The following is a 17,139-nucleotide window of genomic DNA, read 5'->3' on the forward strand; positions in this document are numbered from 1 at the left end:
GCAGTCTGCCAAATGTGGAAAGGCTGCACGTTTCTTTCCAGTTTAAGATGAGATTGTATGTGTATTTTGTGAATTAAATTTTGCTGCGGGCTATTTAGATTTAGATTTCATTTCCACCGTCCGTGTTCACTAGTTTGAACACTGTCTTCAAGAATTTTATAGTAGAATAGTTGAGGTCAGTTCTGCAGCCCGTGCTGTGACGTGCAACCGCTGTGTAAAATGACTGTATATACAGGAATTCTCCTTTTAATGTTTTGTTATTGTTTGTGTGAACAAAAAATAAAACTTGTTTAGGTCTATTGTTTTGAAACGCTTTGCATGACTCATTTTGACAGTCACAATTTCATTAACGTTTTATTATTTGCTCTTATGGGCATATTCAGGTCTTTGCATTCATTAAGATGTAAATTTAGAGTTTAGCGGTCAAGCTGCCAGAGTTTGCACATTTTCTGTTTATTTAACCAAATATAGCTCAATAGTTTTTTGCTGTGATGCTGCAGATTTTCAGCTGCAGATTTTCAGCTGAACAATTCCAATATCGTTTTTTTTTTTTTTTTTTTTCAACTAATCTATATTTCACAGGGTGAGGTTTTAACAGGGCTTAATTTGAAGGGAGGGGGGGATGATGCATGTGGCTCATTTCATCCTCTATAATGAGATGAAGGGGTAATTTGATTTCAGTGAATGGTAGATCATCTATGACTCTGTATTTCCCCCCTACAGCCCAGCATGTCTCAAGATCCTGGTGTTGCCTTTCCTCAGAACACCTCTACAGGGGGAATGAAGCTGGAAGCAGTAATGGAGCAACTCCAACGCCAACAGCAGGCCCGACTGGAAATGGAGCGCAAGGAGAGGAAACTCCGAGAGGCTCACATCATGTATGCTCAGCAGGTCGCTGCCCAGCAGGCAATTCTGGCAGCTGCCCGGGCTTCCGGGGCCAGCTTCATGGGTAAAAGCCTGGCTGGGGGCATCCCTGGTGGCGGGTTGCCACCCCGCGTTTCCAATCAGAGCAGCGTAGACTCAGAAAGAGAGGATGATGAGGACAGAGGCAGGGATTCTGGGGATGAGGATGATGACAATGAGATGATGGAGGGAGATGAGGGCAGCGATGAGGACGAGGGATGCGCCAGTGGTCTGGAGTTCCTCCGCAAGCAGACCCTCTCTTTGCAGCAGAGCGCTTCCCGCATCCCGGCTCGTCCATATGGCAGTTACTCGGCTTCAGCCCCTCAGAGGGCTGCATCGCCACCTATCAGAGTGAAGCAGGAGCCTGACGAGGGCCTGTCTCCTGCAGGGCCTCACTCTGCTGCCTCACCTAATGGACAGGCGGACTGGGGCTTTGAAGATCACTTCAGACAGGTCAGTGCTCTGCCTTGGCTGCTTGCCACAACACTTCCTCCTCATTACATCACTTCCTATTTCCCAGTAATGTTTTCTAAACACTGCCTATGAAAGCAAAGCATGCTTCTTTATATGTATTGAACCAGGATTACTCTGTGAGTTTGTTCTTTGTGACCCTCAGGAGTAAGACCTTTCGCTCTTGTCCACTCTCCCTTTGAGTGTTTTGTTGAATTGGTTTGTCCAGCCTCCTGCTGTGAGCAACTGCTTAATCTTGACTGTGGGACAAACCTCTCCGGTAGTATCTTTGTTGAAACACTTCAAATCTCTTTGGAGGCTTGACCGCAGATTGACTTTTGCGGCGCAAAATCCTCCTAAGTGAGTCCTGGCAAAGGGCCAGGCTGAGGCGCAATGTGTTCACTCGTGCTCGCTCGCTCCCTCTGCTCTCACATGCTGCGAAGGTCTCTCGCTCCCTCTCTGTTTCTATCCCTCCTGGCACTTTTCTCAGGCTGTGCTTTGGCTCCAATCCAGGTAGTGTAGTAGCAGCAGCAGCAGCAGCGCAGATATAGTGTTGCTGCTGTGAACCAGTGGGCGGTTGGCCGGGTCAGCACGTGGCTTTTTGGAGGCTGAGTAGGTTGGCTGTCGTACACAGTGGCAACCTGTTACACTCCCACCCAGAGAGTTTAGGCTGTGTGCCAAGTGTAGTTTTTTTTCTCCAAGGTACAGTTGTGCTCTTAAATGCACTTACCCAATGAAGAATTTAAGATGTATGACTAATCAAAATAACAACATTTATATACTCTTCAATGTTTGGCTTGAAGGGTTTTAATTCAATTATCCAAAGCTATAATACATCAGAAACACATCCACAGGGCAGTGTTTGCTGTGATATTTGAAAAGAAAACAACAATATAGAGATTTACATTTTATTTCGTTGTGCAAAATAATAATAAAAAATAATAGTTGGAGAGGGAGCAAGCAGAAGGGGGAGATCTCTAACATGCAGTTCATACAAAACACAGAAAGACAATGTAAGCTTTTTTGCAAAGGAAAATTGGCAGCTCAACCGTCTGAGAAAATAAAAGGCCTATACAACTATCACAAAAGACTGAAAGTGCAACTTAGTGCATGCAAACCTTTGAACCTAGAGCAGCTCAGTATTTTCTTTGATTTCCCATTAAAAGTAAAACAAATGTTGTCTTATATATCACTTATGAATGTTCCAAATGTTATTTTACATTTATGAACAAGAACTGTAAATGTTGTCTAAGCAGTGTTACCGTGCAGTGGACTGCCAACTGCCAAACAGCTACATGCGGTTTAGCATAATATCTTGAGCCATAGTGCGTAAAGAGAGCTCCACAGCCTTTGGATGATATAAAAAGCCTTCGTTGCACAAGAGTGTCATAGGACAGATCTGTGCTTGATCAGTGGGCTGAGGGCATGTCTGGATTTTATTACGGTCTATTTAAAGGCAAATGTCTTTCAATGGTGCCACTGCCTCACCAGACCACATATCCAATTTTAACTTTAGAGCACATACATTTGGCAATTATACACAGTCCAGAGATGCTGATAGAAGGAAGTAGGTTAAAGGTGGTGGGAGAAGGAGCCATAGTAGTTGTGTTGTATATATCAACTTGAGTCCCTATCCCTCATGTGGGTCTTCTGTAGGTGATTATACACTACTTTACATGACCAAAGTCAGAGAAAACTTCAAGGCACTTTCTCTTGAACAATTAAAAAAATTATTAAATGTAATAGCAACATTTTTTTTTTAAAACAATGCCTCCCCGCTTCGAGTTGCTGATGAGAGCACCTTTAGCCAAATCTTTCACTTTACTTTACAGCATATGAACAGTGTATGTTTCACTGCATTGTTTAGGCTGTTCATTGTTACCGCAAGTGTCAGAAAAAGGAGTGGTATTATCACGTCAGGTGACCAGGCATTGTGCACATGTTGTCAGAACAGAATATCACCGCAGCAAAGTTGTAGCTGACCAATGTCCTATCTGTGGCCTGGTGTTTTTTATTGGGAGAGACAGGCTGAGCCTGGGGGGGGGGGGGGGGTTCGGGGAGGCATTATGGGATGAGAATCGGTCTGGCCTTTTTGTTTCCTCTCTTTTATCTTTCCTGTCATTATGTCAGCTCTGCAGTATTTAATGACTACTCATCTCTTCAGGCAGTTTCAGGTTGCACTGCTGTTGGGGGAGGGGGACAGTGGATTTTTGATGTCATTGTCTCCAAGAGGCCAGAGACAAGCCTGACAGATGCCACAAATACCAAACCCCCCCTGTAATAATGGGGGAAGCACATTTATTACGATCTAAAAGCAGCGGCGGAGAGAAGTTTAGATGACTAGCTAAGGAGGCACGTACAGAAAACCATTTACTGTATATTTACATTGCATGCAGCCAGTCAGAGTGGTGGATTCAAAGCACCCTGGGTGTGTTCATTGTCACCGCTCTGTCAGACTGCCAAACTGCTGAGACTTGGTGATCTGTATTTAGAGTGCTCGGCTCCTGATTTTAGCCACAGCAAATTACTGACATACGGTTATAATTTGCTGCCTCGCCAACAAATAATAGTGATGTCTGCAGTGATTCATAGTTCTCAGACAATGACACGTAGCCCATATTTTTAAACTGGCAGTGCATACAGGAGGTCAACCAATATGGGTTTTTCTATGGCCAATGCTGATTTTTTTTATATCAGGGCAGCCAGCAGCTGATGAATGATGCCAATCAATTTGTGAATTTGTTCTCCTACAACAACGCACAATGAACAAAAATGCATAATTTGTAATTTATAAATAATAATTTTAATTAAAAAATGGCAAATATTGATGCACTGTTTAATGGGTGTGTACCCCAGTGTACCTCTGTTGTAATGACGTACCACCTAATAACGTAAAAATCAGTCTCACCTATAGCAGCAGCACTTGACTGACAGCCATTTGATTGGTTGGACTGATTTGTCGTCTTCTACTCATGGGTGTTTTGAGTGTCAGCGAGTGGTGAGGGCCCATACAGGTCAGTTGGGGGCTGGACGGACACGGGTAACCAGTGTTTTCATGTCAGTGATGTATGTGTGGTGACCTCAGCCTTGTCTTCAACAGCAGAGTAAATAATTGTCAAACAAGGGGACGGACAAAGCCGTCGTGTAGAGAGAGAGAGTTGGGGTGGACAACTGACCAACCTCAGCACTCTGGCCTCCACTATAGTGGGACAGAGGCTTAGTGACCCCTGTACTCCCCCCCTGCGCCGTTGCCACCCCCCTCACATACATAGACACATGTCCATAGACCTCTATGCTCCCTGCGATCATTGCACTGTGATTGATTTAGTTTTAATCATGGCTGCAGAGCAGAGATTGTGTCTTAAATCCCAATGTACACTGGGGGTTCAGATGATCGACTGGTTGCTGTAACCAAGGGATGTTCTCTGATGTTCTACAGGTGGTGCATTTATACCATGGTTTTTGTCTACAAGTTTATGTGCACAAGTCCTGTCTGTTTTTTCACAAATGAGACAAAATGGAGGGGGGAAGCAGAGCATATCCACATTTGCATCGCTGTGATCACAAAGGGAGAGTGATACAAGGAAGACAAGGAAACCTCACACTAAAACTCACACTTCACCACACCACAGGGACGAACAGTATAAGAATAGGTTTTAGGAGGTTTAACAGGCATGGAACTGAACATGTTGGTGGCTAGGGCTGCAGATATTGATAATTTTTCATAATTGAACAATCAATCAATCTGTTGTTTATTTAGACACAGTGACTAGATAGCCATTGCTGCTGGAAAACTACAAGTATGTTTGTGATAATGTTTTCTCTGTGCATACCTTATCGGGATCATTGGTCTAAATGGTAAATGTAGTGTATTGTTTATTGGTTTGTTGGTCACGCCTCGTGAAAGTGGGAGGTGACATCCTTTCCAGACTGGATGGAGTCTGATGTTAGGTAGGCTTCCTCAATCCTGATTAAATTCAATAAATTAAATCTGCAGTGTGTACGTTTTGGTGATTTTTGTTATTCTGCCTCTGTTTGGTCTTCAAGAACAGAACTATCTTCATGTGTATGGAGCACCTCGCTAACCTTTTTTCCTTCTTTGAGGAACAAAGAAATGTGCTCAGCTTAAACAGCAGAGGAAATAATTGTCAAACAAGGGGAAAAGAGAAGTGGCTACGCCATGAAACACTGGTAAAATCTCCAAAGGGACGTTGGCAGCTGCAGGTACAATGTCAGCAAATTGGGATTAAGGCCCCATTTATATGTAACAAAACAAATGATCTTTATATTCATTTCGAAAAGTGTCTTGTCAACACTGTATAATTTCAGGACGCAATCCCATAAACAGAGACGGAATAAACCAAGCCAGGAGAAAAGAAAGAAAATAAAAGTTATCAACAGACCAAACAACAGTGCTGCTAAATTAGTTACTTTGTCGCTATATTTACAGTGACTAGTGACTTACTAGCATGGAAATGGCCAGTCCTGTCACACGAGTGAGCTTCACCCAGCTCTATTTACTGTCCGACTGTAGACACAGAGGGAGAGAGACAAGCACTGTGACCAGTGACCACAAAGAAAGGAATGAGCTGTGGATGTGCAGTGCAGCTGACCGTGTGCAGATCAATCGCTAATCTGTATTGTTCATTTAAGTAAAATAGTGTCTGTGAAAATAGTTTTGGCTTTCTTCTTCCCTTATTTTACAATTCAGTATCACTGTTAACTATTCATTGAAACATGTTTGGTAGCAAAACTGCCAAACATTATCCAAACACAAGAGAAGGCTGAAGATACAGTAGGGACAGTGAATGTCAGTGCAAAAGAGAGGCATCATCGTTCTCCCAACGTTTTTGTTGTCTACATGAAAATGCAACAGCTGTCTCACTTTAGTCTGTCTTGACATACATTGAATCACTTCCTGTTTGCAGTGAGGGAAAGTCGTCGGGTGACACAAGACTTCTGCTATACTGGGAAACGCATGGAGTCACATGGAGCTGATATGCTTCATAAGCAATGTGTAAACAAACAAGTAACAATTATTTAGACAGTCGATTAATCTGTGAGTTATTTTCTCGATTAAACAATGAGTTGTGTCCTCCATAAAATGTAAGAAAATGTTGAAACATGTTAGGTTTTGAGTGAACTGGCATTTGACACAGAAAAAGAGTCAGCCCACCAGAAAATGGTGGTCCCAGTCATGTTTCTGGGCATGTCACGGTTGGGTGCTGCCATCATTTGCCATCCATGAGCCCACCTCTGCTGCTGAGGGACTGATAGCTGTCTGTTGACCCAGTGCTGTTGCATAATTTAGCTGTCGCCCCAGCAACACACCGGCCAGGATGTGGGGAATTGCACGGCTGTAGAGGAGAGATCGATAAGGAAAATGTGTGAGCTTTTAGAGACAGGAATGTTTTGCCTCATTTATAGGTCATTTATGATAAATGAGGAGGGGGAGGTTGCAATTAGCTGATGGACTGATGGAGTTTTCACTTTGACAGTGGAACGTGGAGCAAAATTAACCTTGTTCCTCGGCCCGCTGTGTGCAAGGGAAGATTGCTGTAGGTGTAAGAAATGTGCTCACGTATCGGCATCTCTTGTAGTAGTGGGAGCCACGGGGCCTCTGTCTCTGCCTCTGTCTTTTTGCTCGTTGTGCATCCTGTATTACGCCAACGTGACCTGGTTTCTGCTGTCTTGATTGTTATGTTTCACATGCCTTAACTGACAGTGGGTTTTAAATGGTGTACTTAGTCTGATGCTGTTGTTGACTGGACTTCCTTTTTTGCTGATGTAATTAGGCTGTAAATTATCTCATCCCCATTTGTACAAACCACTTGCAAATGGAGAACATTTAAATGAGAAGTAATGACAAAGGCCGTACATGAATGCTGTAGTGCTTGTTCTGAACAAAAAGCTTGTAGACTGTAATGTTTCAGACCTGAGTTGCTCTTTTAACTGGAGCTTCTCCTGGCTGTTCCAATTTCTTCTCCCAGGTCCCATATGGTGCTGGTTTACTACTAATAACTTCCTCTGCTTCAAAGAAACCTGAAAGAAGTTGAAAAGAAAATATATGTGTTAATATTGGCAGAGAGGAAAGAGCTTCACATTATCTTTTCAGCTACGTTCTGCACCTGCTTCTTTGTCGTTTAGGTGTCTTCATGACGACAAAATTGTATTACAGACAGAATTTGTGATGAATGGCTTCAGCAATTATATGCTACTGATCTCATTTTAGATTAGGACGTTAAATGTGTCAGATTCTAATCATATTCATAGCTCCCATATGTGTGATTGTCTATTGTGGCTTTCATGTCATATACTTTCTACCAGAACAATGACATGAATGAGAAAAGAAAAACATGCAGGGAATTTGTAGTGGTAGTCAAGGGTGGTGTGATCTGAGCTTCTATCTTCTTTGTTTTGGTGGCCTGTCTGGTCAGGCATTCATGCAGGTTTCTGAGGATGTGACTCTCCAGAGTGTCCTTGATCTAAGAAATAGGTCTTGAATAGGTATGAATTTTTTATGATTGATGCTACTGGCCTGACTGATATGGCTATGGTTGAATTTGTGTCCGGGTGGAAACAATTGAAAACCTAGAGATGCACAACTGGTGATGCATAACATTTAATTAAAATTGTCTGTAGTATCAAATAGTTGCATGAAAGCAATACAATATTGTTCTGGAAATCATAACTGTTTTTCTTTTTTTTTTATTAATAAAGAGTGTTCACCACTTAAAGATTGATTTATTTATTACATTTAATAATTTTGAATGAGGCCTCGGGTGTTTAAAAAGTGTCTTTATCTAAGGCGTATGTAACCTTCCTGGTATAGACCAAGCCTTGTTTTGCGCTGACTTGCTCTTAACAGCCAAGTGTGGAAGATTTCCCCAGCCCAGAAATAGAGGTATTGAATTTAGAAGGGAGATGAAGGGGGGGTGGATGTGGATGCTGTTTAGGAGTGGTTAGTGGTCTGGCTCAACACTACTACACTGCCCCACCCAGAGGAAACATTCCAGACGGAATTAAAGAGTTAACTCTTCAAACAGTGAACATTCCCAGCGGGGGCTCCCAGCAATAGACAGGGGGGGTGGGGGGTGATGGGGGTGGGTGGGTCGGTGCATGTCCGCGTTGTAGTTGGGACCCTGACTGGTGATCTTTCAATTAATTTCACTCAGTGTCACAGGGGCTGTAAAAGAAAAAAGCCAAAGGGTCTGAATGGGAGGAGCTGGATGGGAGGACCCACTGGTGAAAGACACTTTTTTATTTGTTTGAGTCCCAAAGGGCACATCTGCTGCTGGCAGAAGGGAGGAGGATTCTCGTGGTGGCCAGTGGGCTCAGTCTCCACCTCTGCCACATCATGGTCTGGTCCAACAATCAGTACATTTCCATGCACAGTCAAGTCAAGCTATGCCATTCAGTTGGACTACTGCCCTTGTCCCACTGTACAAACATTAGTGTGGAATCGTTTTTTTGAATCAAGTCTCCTTCTGTGCCGATATGAGGAGAAACATCACATTTTCACTTCATTAGTATCAGGGGGTTTCTGGTCAAATGTACTGGCATGAATTTCACCTTGTTTTCACTATGTCTAGTAACACAGGGGCTAGCACATGACTAGCGTACCCAGGCCAGCTTTGGTCCAACTGATCTACAGAGCGTAGCTTGACTCCAGATTCGTAATTCAGTAATCAGTAATTAGTTTTTTTTTTTCTATTTTCATACAAATGTACTGAATGTCAGTCGGTTGGGTGCAGTCTATCATGATGATTCTGCCATTTACACATACAACTTCTGGAATTAGATCATAGGACCATTCACACTTTCATGTATAACCCTGCATCCTAAGTTGTTCATCTACATGAGCAATGGTTTACTTTCATTGTTAAATTTTTACTCCACACTGGTACTGGAGGATGAAATATAAACCACACAAACCAACAGGTGAAGAGTACTTGGGCCAGACTTCTTTCTAATGGAAATCTGTCTTGAAGTGGTTTTGAAAACTGAAGAACACAGTTTTTGTACCACAGCATAAAAGAGCTATATATTTACAGTTTTTTATGGCATTGTGTCTGACCAAGTGGTTACTTATCTGCCAGTAGTAAAACATTACTGTTGCCACTAGTGAAACTTTTATGCCATGTTTCTATCATGGTACAGTTCAGCTTGGTACAATACAGTATGGTTTGGAAAAGTAAAGCCCTAGGCAGCGTGTGCACTGTGCCCAATGGCTGCGTCAGCGAGGTTGTTATTATTTGTGTTTCCATTGTACCAAAATAACTGATTCATACTGTCCCAGTTTTTAATCAAAAAATGTGTTTCTCAGAGCAGCCTGCAGCCCCCTTAGATGAAGCTTGATAACAAGCGTCATGTCAAGATGAAATGCCACGTAACGATTGATGTCCTCCGTTGTTGCTCTTTAATTACCGTGTCTCGTTCTTCTTTGTGGAATTTATTGGTGTGCTACACTGTGTTGCGCTGGTATGAATGTCTTGCTATTTATGTACCTGACATAAACGGCAATGCAAATTATTTAACCGTCCCATACATGCAGTGAAGACGCAGGTAACATCAGGGTGTGCCGTTCCAAACCGCACCATGGAAAGCTAGGCGCTTCTTGTCTTCGTGTGAGAATTGGCTGTCCTACAGCTGAAGTAATTGCTCCTGCAACATCATGCAAATTACTTGTATGACCCCTCATACGCATTGTTACTGAGGGCTGCAATTCTCCTTTCTTTTTAATCGAATTGAAAGGCAAAAGTTGTCACATTTAAATGCAAATACTGGATGTCCATTAGAACTGTCACACTTTTTTCCCAAATCGACCCTGGAGGATTGACTTCCTTGCTTCTAATGGAAACTGAGCTACTGATGCCTGCTGTAATTTGATCAGTTGGTAGTGAAACCACAAGCCCCTCTCCCCACACCATTGCTCGTTTCATTCCTCCTTTACAACCACTCCCACCCAGCATATCTCAACACCTGCTCTTTAATGAAGGCAAACAGAGAAAAGGGAATAGCCAAATGAAACAAAGACATCCACTAGTGCCCTTGGCAGCTGCAGGGATATAGACCCAAGGTCATATGACACTGTTGTCATTTCACAACATCTCCTTTTTATATGGGCTTATTATGTGTAGTGATACACATACTACACATGTAGAGTATATAGTATACCACTGCGTTTTCAAATTGTGTGGTGGAGTGACCACTGACACAGTATGTGGCTTATATCTTATATCATGTGTATTTCCCTCAGGATTAATACTCAATATTGTTCTTAGTATTTAAAATGTGACGTATTGGCTTAATTAGAAATGTAAGAACAAACTTTAGGATTCAAGCATGACGCATATAGCGTTAATGACCACCTTCTGGCATTATTTCTCATACAAACATAAACATTTAGTCATAACTGTCATCCAAACATGATTTTACCTTGATATATTATTTCAATCATAGTGGAATCTTAACACATGCATTTTCATACAGAAACGTAATTATATTCTTATCCAGTGATTTGCCTTAAGGAGTGTAAACATACCCTTTTCCTTTGCTGATGAAGCCAGCCCCATATAATGTTAATTTTCTGTTTGTTTTGTTTTTGCTGCGTCGTGCCACATTATCTCTGCAAGCCAATGGATACACCTGTTAAGATGTACATTTAGTTAAACTTGCATTGACCCAATTAATTTAGTTGCCCTCTAAGTGCCCTCTAACAACATTGTTGTATGATGTTGTATGAATTCATTTTATATTCAAGATGCAGTGACTATGCTGCATATGACTGTACTTACATGTTTCTTATTGGTACTGTTGGGACGCCTAGGAACAGTAGGCAAATGTCTGCCTGCATAGTTTGCAGATCACCTTGTCCCAGGTGTCCTTCACCCTCTCAAAATGATCCCAGAGGTCAGAATTCTTGCCCAGCATATTGTAAGATGACCTGTCCGGTCTGCACCAATGAAATCCCACCAGCTAATGATTTTTCTGGTTGATTAATGTTTAGGTGACTATACGGGGGCAGCCCTACTGTCGACATACCTGAATGTATGGAGTTGGTGCCATGTGATCAGCTAATTAGATATTTGTGTTAACAAGCAGTTGAACAGGTGTTTTCAGTGAAGTGGTTGGTAAGTGTGAAAAATAATGCATACTTCTCTGAAGAAGACATTTGAGCTTTTGTACTTTTAGTATGTGTAGAGACCGAATCCCTTTCTTGGCATATTCAAAATACAAATTGGCAGTATGGCCTTAAAACAGCTGATACTATACATTTTATATATTTTGGTTCCAGCTAATTCTTTTCTCATTGTACAGTGCAGGCAGTGAAGAGGTGTGGAGGTGAAGAGTGAAAGTTGCCTATTGTTCGTGGCTTTCTTGGCTGTGTTCTGCAACCGCTTGGCTGAGCTCCAGGCTGGTGTCAGGGCTTTTAGGTGCTAACTGGGCCACTGTGTCAAGGCCCTTGGGTAAACACAGCAGCTGACTGGGACTTGGCTCAAAGCCATGTGGAGGAGAAGGAGGGGAAAGAGATGTATGAGGCTTTACTTTCACTATGGCCCGCTTGCTTTTCAGTCTGCACACTTATTGCGATACCTGCCAAAATCCCGTGTAGTTTATAGTAGCATGTGGTTAGGTTGTCTGCCAAGTCTTCAAACACAAGCTGAGTGTAATCATGTGCTTGTAAGAGGGAGCCACCGGCGGAGGAGGAAGGAAAAAAAAAAAAGATGTTTCTGGCTGCTGCCCAGGAAACGTCACATTACACTAAAAACAATGTGTTCACAGCTCAGCTTCCAACATTTACGTTCTACATTTAAGCTTGCACAACCCCCAAAGCTGCTCACTTCCTGAAACTCAAGAAACCAACATTAAGTCGTCTCTGCCACAACCATTGACTAGTAATGGGGACATGTAAAAAAATAAAAAAATCCTTATTCTAACTAGCTTCATTAAATCATTCCTTTGTTCATTCATTAATCCATCCATTTGTTTATTTGTTACATCAGAATATAGAATACATCACACTGTGTGCTCCTTGTCTATTACTAGTTTTCTACACATATTCAACTTTATTGAAGTAAAACGTGTTTGAAATATATATATTTTTTTATATTTTTTAGATGGAAACTTGCAAAAGGTCTCTACAGCACACATTTTGTTGGATCCACTACCTGTAGTAGGCAGGGAAAAAACCCACATCATGCTTTGACCTGTAGCTAATCTGGTTAATAGACAAACACACGTTGAATAGTACTATGGACCATGTAAACTGCAGTCGATAATTTCAAAAGTCATGTTAGTAAATGATTAAAGAGTGGCACCAAAAATTGAATTATTAACAGCAAAGTCTACACTGAATGTGATATAAGGAAGATATATTGTTCAGGTTATTAGAAGTGTTTCTCTATCCTTAAATTCGATGAGGGAAATCATTTATTTATTTATACTTATTTGACAACAGAAATATCAGGGAAAAAAGGACATGTGCCAGTTACACACAGGTACAGAAACTGGTTTCACAATTCGGTCACAACATCAATCCTTTCTAACAGATATCAGCATATTAATGTGGAACATGCCCTAATTCTGTTTGTGGCAGATTTGGGATACCCCAACCCCCAGTGGAGCTGGCCTTGATTAGCCAGCCATCTGGTCAAACAAAGACATCTTAGGTTTTTCCTTCGCTTAATAAATATGATTAGAAAACCTGAGGGAAGGTCCACGCGGACAACACATATGGGATGTGTGATCAGATCATCATGCATTTTGACACAGTTTTAACCTTAGTTGATCACTTGTATAGAAGTGTTTGAGTTGAGCATCAAGTGTATTTACAGTGTATTGTAGGAGCTGGATGAAATAATGCAGTATATGAATTATGCTCAATCAATACTGCATTAACATCGGTTTACTTGAAAATATGTCAATGGAATTGCTGTGTCTTTGCATTTATTTGTTTAATTATTCTCACTGGTCACTGGTCCCACATTATTTAAAACTGACACACCAACCACAAAAAACAGATTTATCATGACCATACTAATCATCTCATTTCACTCCTCTTTTTGATAAATATATTTGAAGGTTAATTTGTTGTACTTATAAGAATGTCTACTGTTGTGCTTCCTGCTAGAAAGAGCTAAAATGGCTGACAGACATTACTGCTGGTGATATCCGTGCTCCGCTTATCGACTGCCATTACTTTTCTGCTACAGAAAAGTACGGAGTTGAAATAAACTACTGTGTTTTATTTCAAACCAGTCAAAAAGTGTAACAAACCATTAACAATGTTACTATTGCAACACCATAGCAAACTTCGAATGCTATTGAATCTGATAGCTGATGGCGAAATAATAGTTGCTTGATGATTGCATAACTGCCACAGTAATGTCAGTGAAGTGACACTAGAGGCTCTTTATATTATGGTTCAGTGATTCCCACACTAACTGTTAAATCTCCCAAGATTTTGTGAATCTGTTTTTTTAGCCTTGTCCAGTAGAGATGTTGTAGCTTGTCGGCCCCTGAAGATGAGCTCCAGATGCGTGACGAGCTGCACCATCCAAGCTTGGGTCCCCGGGGTGTACTGGCCTGTCAGAGGTGGAATGCCCCTGCACACTTAACGCTAGCTGAGAGGAAACAGATACCTCTGGTACTGGACTGAGAAATCACTCCCTATCGATTAGACTCTATAGAAAGCTGTGAATTGCATTTATGGTTTGAACATTTGATACTGCAGATTCAGAGCGATAGTCATAACATTAACTTCACTGATGGAGGAATCCCTGTGAATAGGGGAACTGGGTTTTAGCCACCCTCTTGCCTCTCTTCCTCTCTGCTTTACACCAGACAATGAAGTCTTTTACCCATATGACTGTAGACACTGTGACCTCTGTCATTTCACATGTAATTAGATGTGATGTGTCTTAATAACAGTGACTTTTTTGTTGATTGTGAATGTATCAATTTCCTGATGCTGTCAGTATAATGAGAATGAATATAGCAGCCTATCAGGTCCATGTGATGTCTCAAGCTGCCATTAGCATAGGGGTGAAGTGGATGTTTGCTGCTCTAAAGATGTGAGATATGCATGGTATTTTTAGCCAAAGCTTTTAGCCTAGAATAAATTGTTAATAGCTGCTTTGACTTGAATGGAGCAGGATAACTTTTCACTCATATCAGCAATCATTACAAGGGCCCCCAAAATGTGGTATTCTGTAGCTTCAAATCACTGTAAGAATTTGACATTGTGTATTTTCTGAAATAGTAATTGTACATATTCAAGACAACCCAATGTCTATTGTTGTAATTGAACAGAGTAAAACCAATAAATTCAAATAAATTAATCGGTGAGGTGGCACCAAGGGTGCTCCATGCCAGCCTCGGCATATTTTAGTTGAAAAATCTAGCTGTTGGTGCCTAGTTTCTCATAGGGCTTGAAGGGGTTAACATATGGAGTACTGTATGTGCTGGCATAGATGTAATTCACTAAAATGTTTGCTCTGCCTGTGAAAGGGTCTTTGAACCAATGAGTGTGAACTTCTGGCCACACCAGCCTATAAACGTTTTTGTGTGAGCAAAGGGGGCCAGCTAGTCATGTAATGGGGGATGGGGCCTCTGCCTGTGGAATGTAGTGTCTTGGTGAAAGGGCTGGAGCTTAACAAATGCAGTCAGTTTATTTGGCAAACCAGACTTGCTGGTCACTAACAGAAGTGTTTACCTTGGAACTAAATATACAGATCCACCTCTTTCTTTCAGACATGGAGCCAGACTGAAGTCATAGATGACACAGTATATATGTGTATATATGTAAATACTGTTTTGTTACATTGAAATGGATGAAATGCTGAAATTATATAGAAAATCTATTAAAATATACCTCAGAGAAAAATATGTTTTGCAACAAAGTTAGCTATAAAATCATTTCAATTTGTATTACAGGCTGACAGACTGCTTCACATACTCAACGAGCCTCCGATGAATATATCAAATGTTGTGCCAACAACTGCTGGCTTAAAGTGATTCGTCTTCATTCTTCGTTTCCTCTTATAAGGCAGCGTTGGTCAAGCTATACTTGTTTACAGTGTGCTCACATGCTTTGTAAACATGAACATTTCAATCAAGTGAGAAAGTGTGTTTATAAGTAAGTTAGGCCGTGTCCATATGGAATTAGATGTGTCAATATTTTTGAACACTTCATGAGGCAGACAACACTATGAATTGAGCAAACAAAAATGAATCACAAAGTCAAAAGACTGCAAATATTGAATATTGATTTAATCATTCAATAATATTGTATTTTATTTGTTTGAAATTACACTTTTTATTTACAATGATCAGAATTTTGTTTGCTCCACCACTTTTGCGTTTGCGCTCCCTTCTTTGCGCTCCCTGATTTGTTCTTTGCGCCATTGTTTTTGTTTGCGATTGTGACCGTGGGCGGGCCTTAGGAAGCTTCCTCCTGATTGGCTGCTGATTTTTCGAAGACAGCTCAATGGAGAGGATGTAGTCACAGGCTTGGAATCGCTGTTCATCTGGAACTCGATCCCCAAGTTTTCCCCCGTCAACATCTGACACAATAATTGTAAGTATCTAACATTTAACAAACGTTAGATACGTTTTTAATCAAGCTTTATATGAATAAGTATGTATGCAATCATAGAATATGTGACAAAGGGAAGAAAGTAAGGGCGACTAAGGAAATAAAACAAAAGTAATCATAAAGTGAACAGACCGAACAAATGCCAAACACAAGATGAGGAAGCCAACGGCAAAGAGGAAGCCAACAGTGAAGATAAGCACCAGAGAATACAAGCACATCAGAGAGGTGGGATTATGACATCATTGTTTCCCAAAGTAATGTATTGGTTACTTTGGGACACGCAAATGCAAGGGTGGCATTTTGAGATTTTCACACCGTGGGACTGGTTTCAAAATATAGTGTTTCAGGGGCTCCCAAAACTCAATTCACCAATTCATCGAGACTTGTTTTTGTGTGAACAGCCCCTTACTCTGCCTGTTTTCATTCTGGATTTACCTGTGACACCCTACCTCCCTCTTTTCTGTTTCTCTTTTTCAGCTTTGTAATTGGAGTGATTAATGGAGGGAGGGTTGGTCATGCCCGGAGGCCTGTTTTTCACTGGCCTGTTAGAAGTGCAGCACTGCTGAGGCTGGGGCAGGTAGCAACATGCTCTGCCCCTGGACATTTAGCCACTTGTCCCCGCCACTTTGTCTGTTCCCCAAAGAGCCAGAAACCTCTTCCAGCTACAAACGTGACTGGACACTCAGAGAAAAGCATGCCCCTGAGTCCTGTTCTCTGCTGTCGACCTGCGTTCATGTGATATGTGACCTTTTATGCTCCATATAATTCTTAATGAGAGCAGAGAATAACTACTGGATCTGTTGGGAAGTTCAAACTCCATCATAAGTTACAGGGCGGCAGTGAGATTTACTTCCCTTATCCTTACACATGAAATCACCATTAACCAGAGCTTTACAGTAGTAAGCAGATAAAGGACGCCATCCATCCACTCAGCTCAACTCCCCACACACCCCAATGGCGTACCCCTCCCCCTCCACATGGCAGCAGGCACGATAAATGATTCTCAGTGTCCCGCAGAGGGATCAAGGCCCCAATTATTTGATTTGGATTAAAGATTGCTGCCCCCCACAATGTTCGTTTTTAGAGGCATGCTGAGAGGAAGCAGATTCACTTTCAATGAGAGCATGAAGGCAGCTTCGCAGGCTTAAGTTCTCTACTAAAAGAAGTAATACTCTATCGACTGTGTA

General features: G+C 41.5%; 1 protein-coding gene across 1 annotated transcript in view; it reads left to right on the forward strand.

Moving 5' to 3' along the window:
- Window positions 1-17,139, forward strand: part of LOC310937050 (AT-rich interactive domain-containing protein 3B) — a gene marked incomplete at both ends in the record, with an annotated part of 44,721 nt that overhangs the window by 354 nt on the left and 27,228 nt on the right. Inside the window, one exon of the mRNA XM_083901242.1 lies at window positions 724-1,356. Coding sequence (XP_083757368.1) covers window positions 724-1,356 — 633 coding nt within the window. The remainder of the gene's footprint in view (window positions 1-723; window positions 1,357-17,139) is intronic.

Source organism: Microchirus variegatus (genome assembly GCF_963457635.1).
Source record: "Microchirus variegatus genome assembly, chromosome: 14".
NCBI lineage: Eukaryota > Metazoa > Chordata > Actinopteri > Pleuronectiformes > Soleidae > Microchirus > Microchirus variegatus.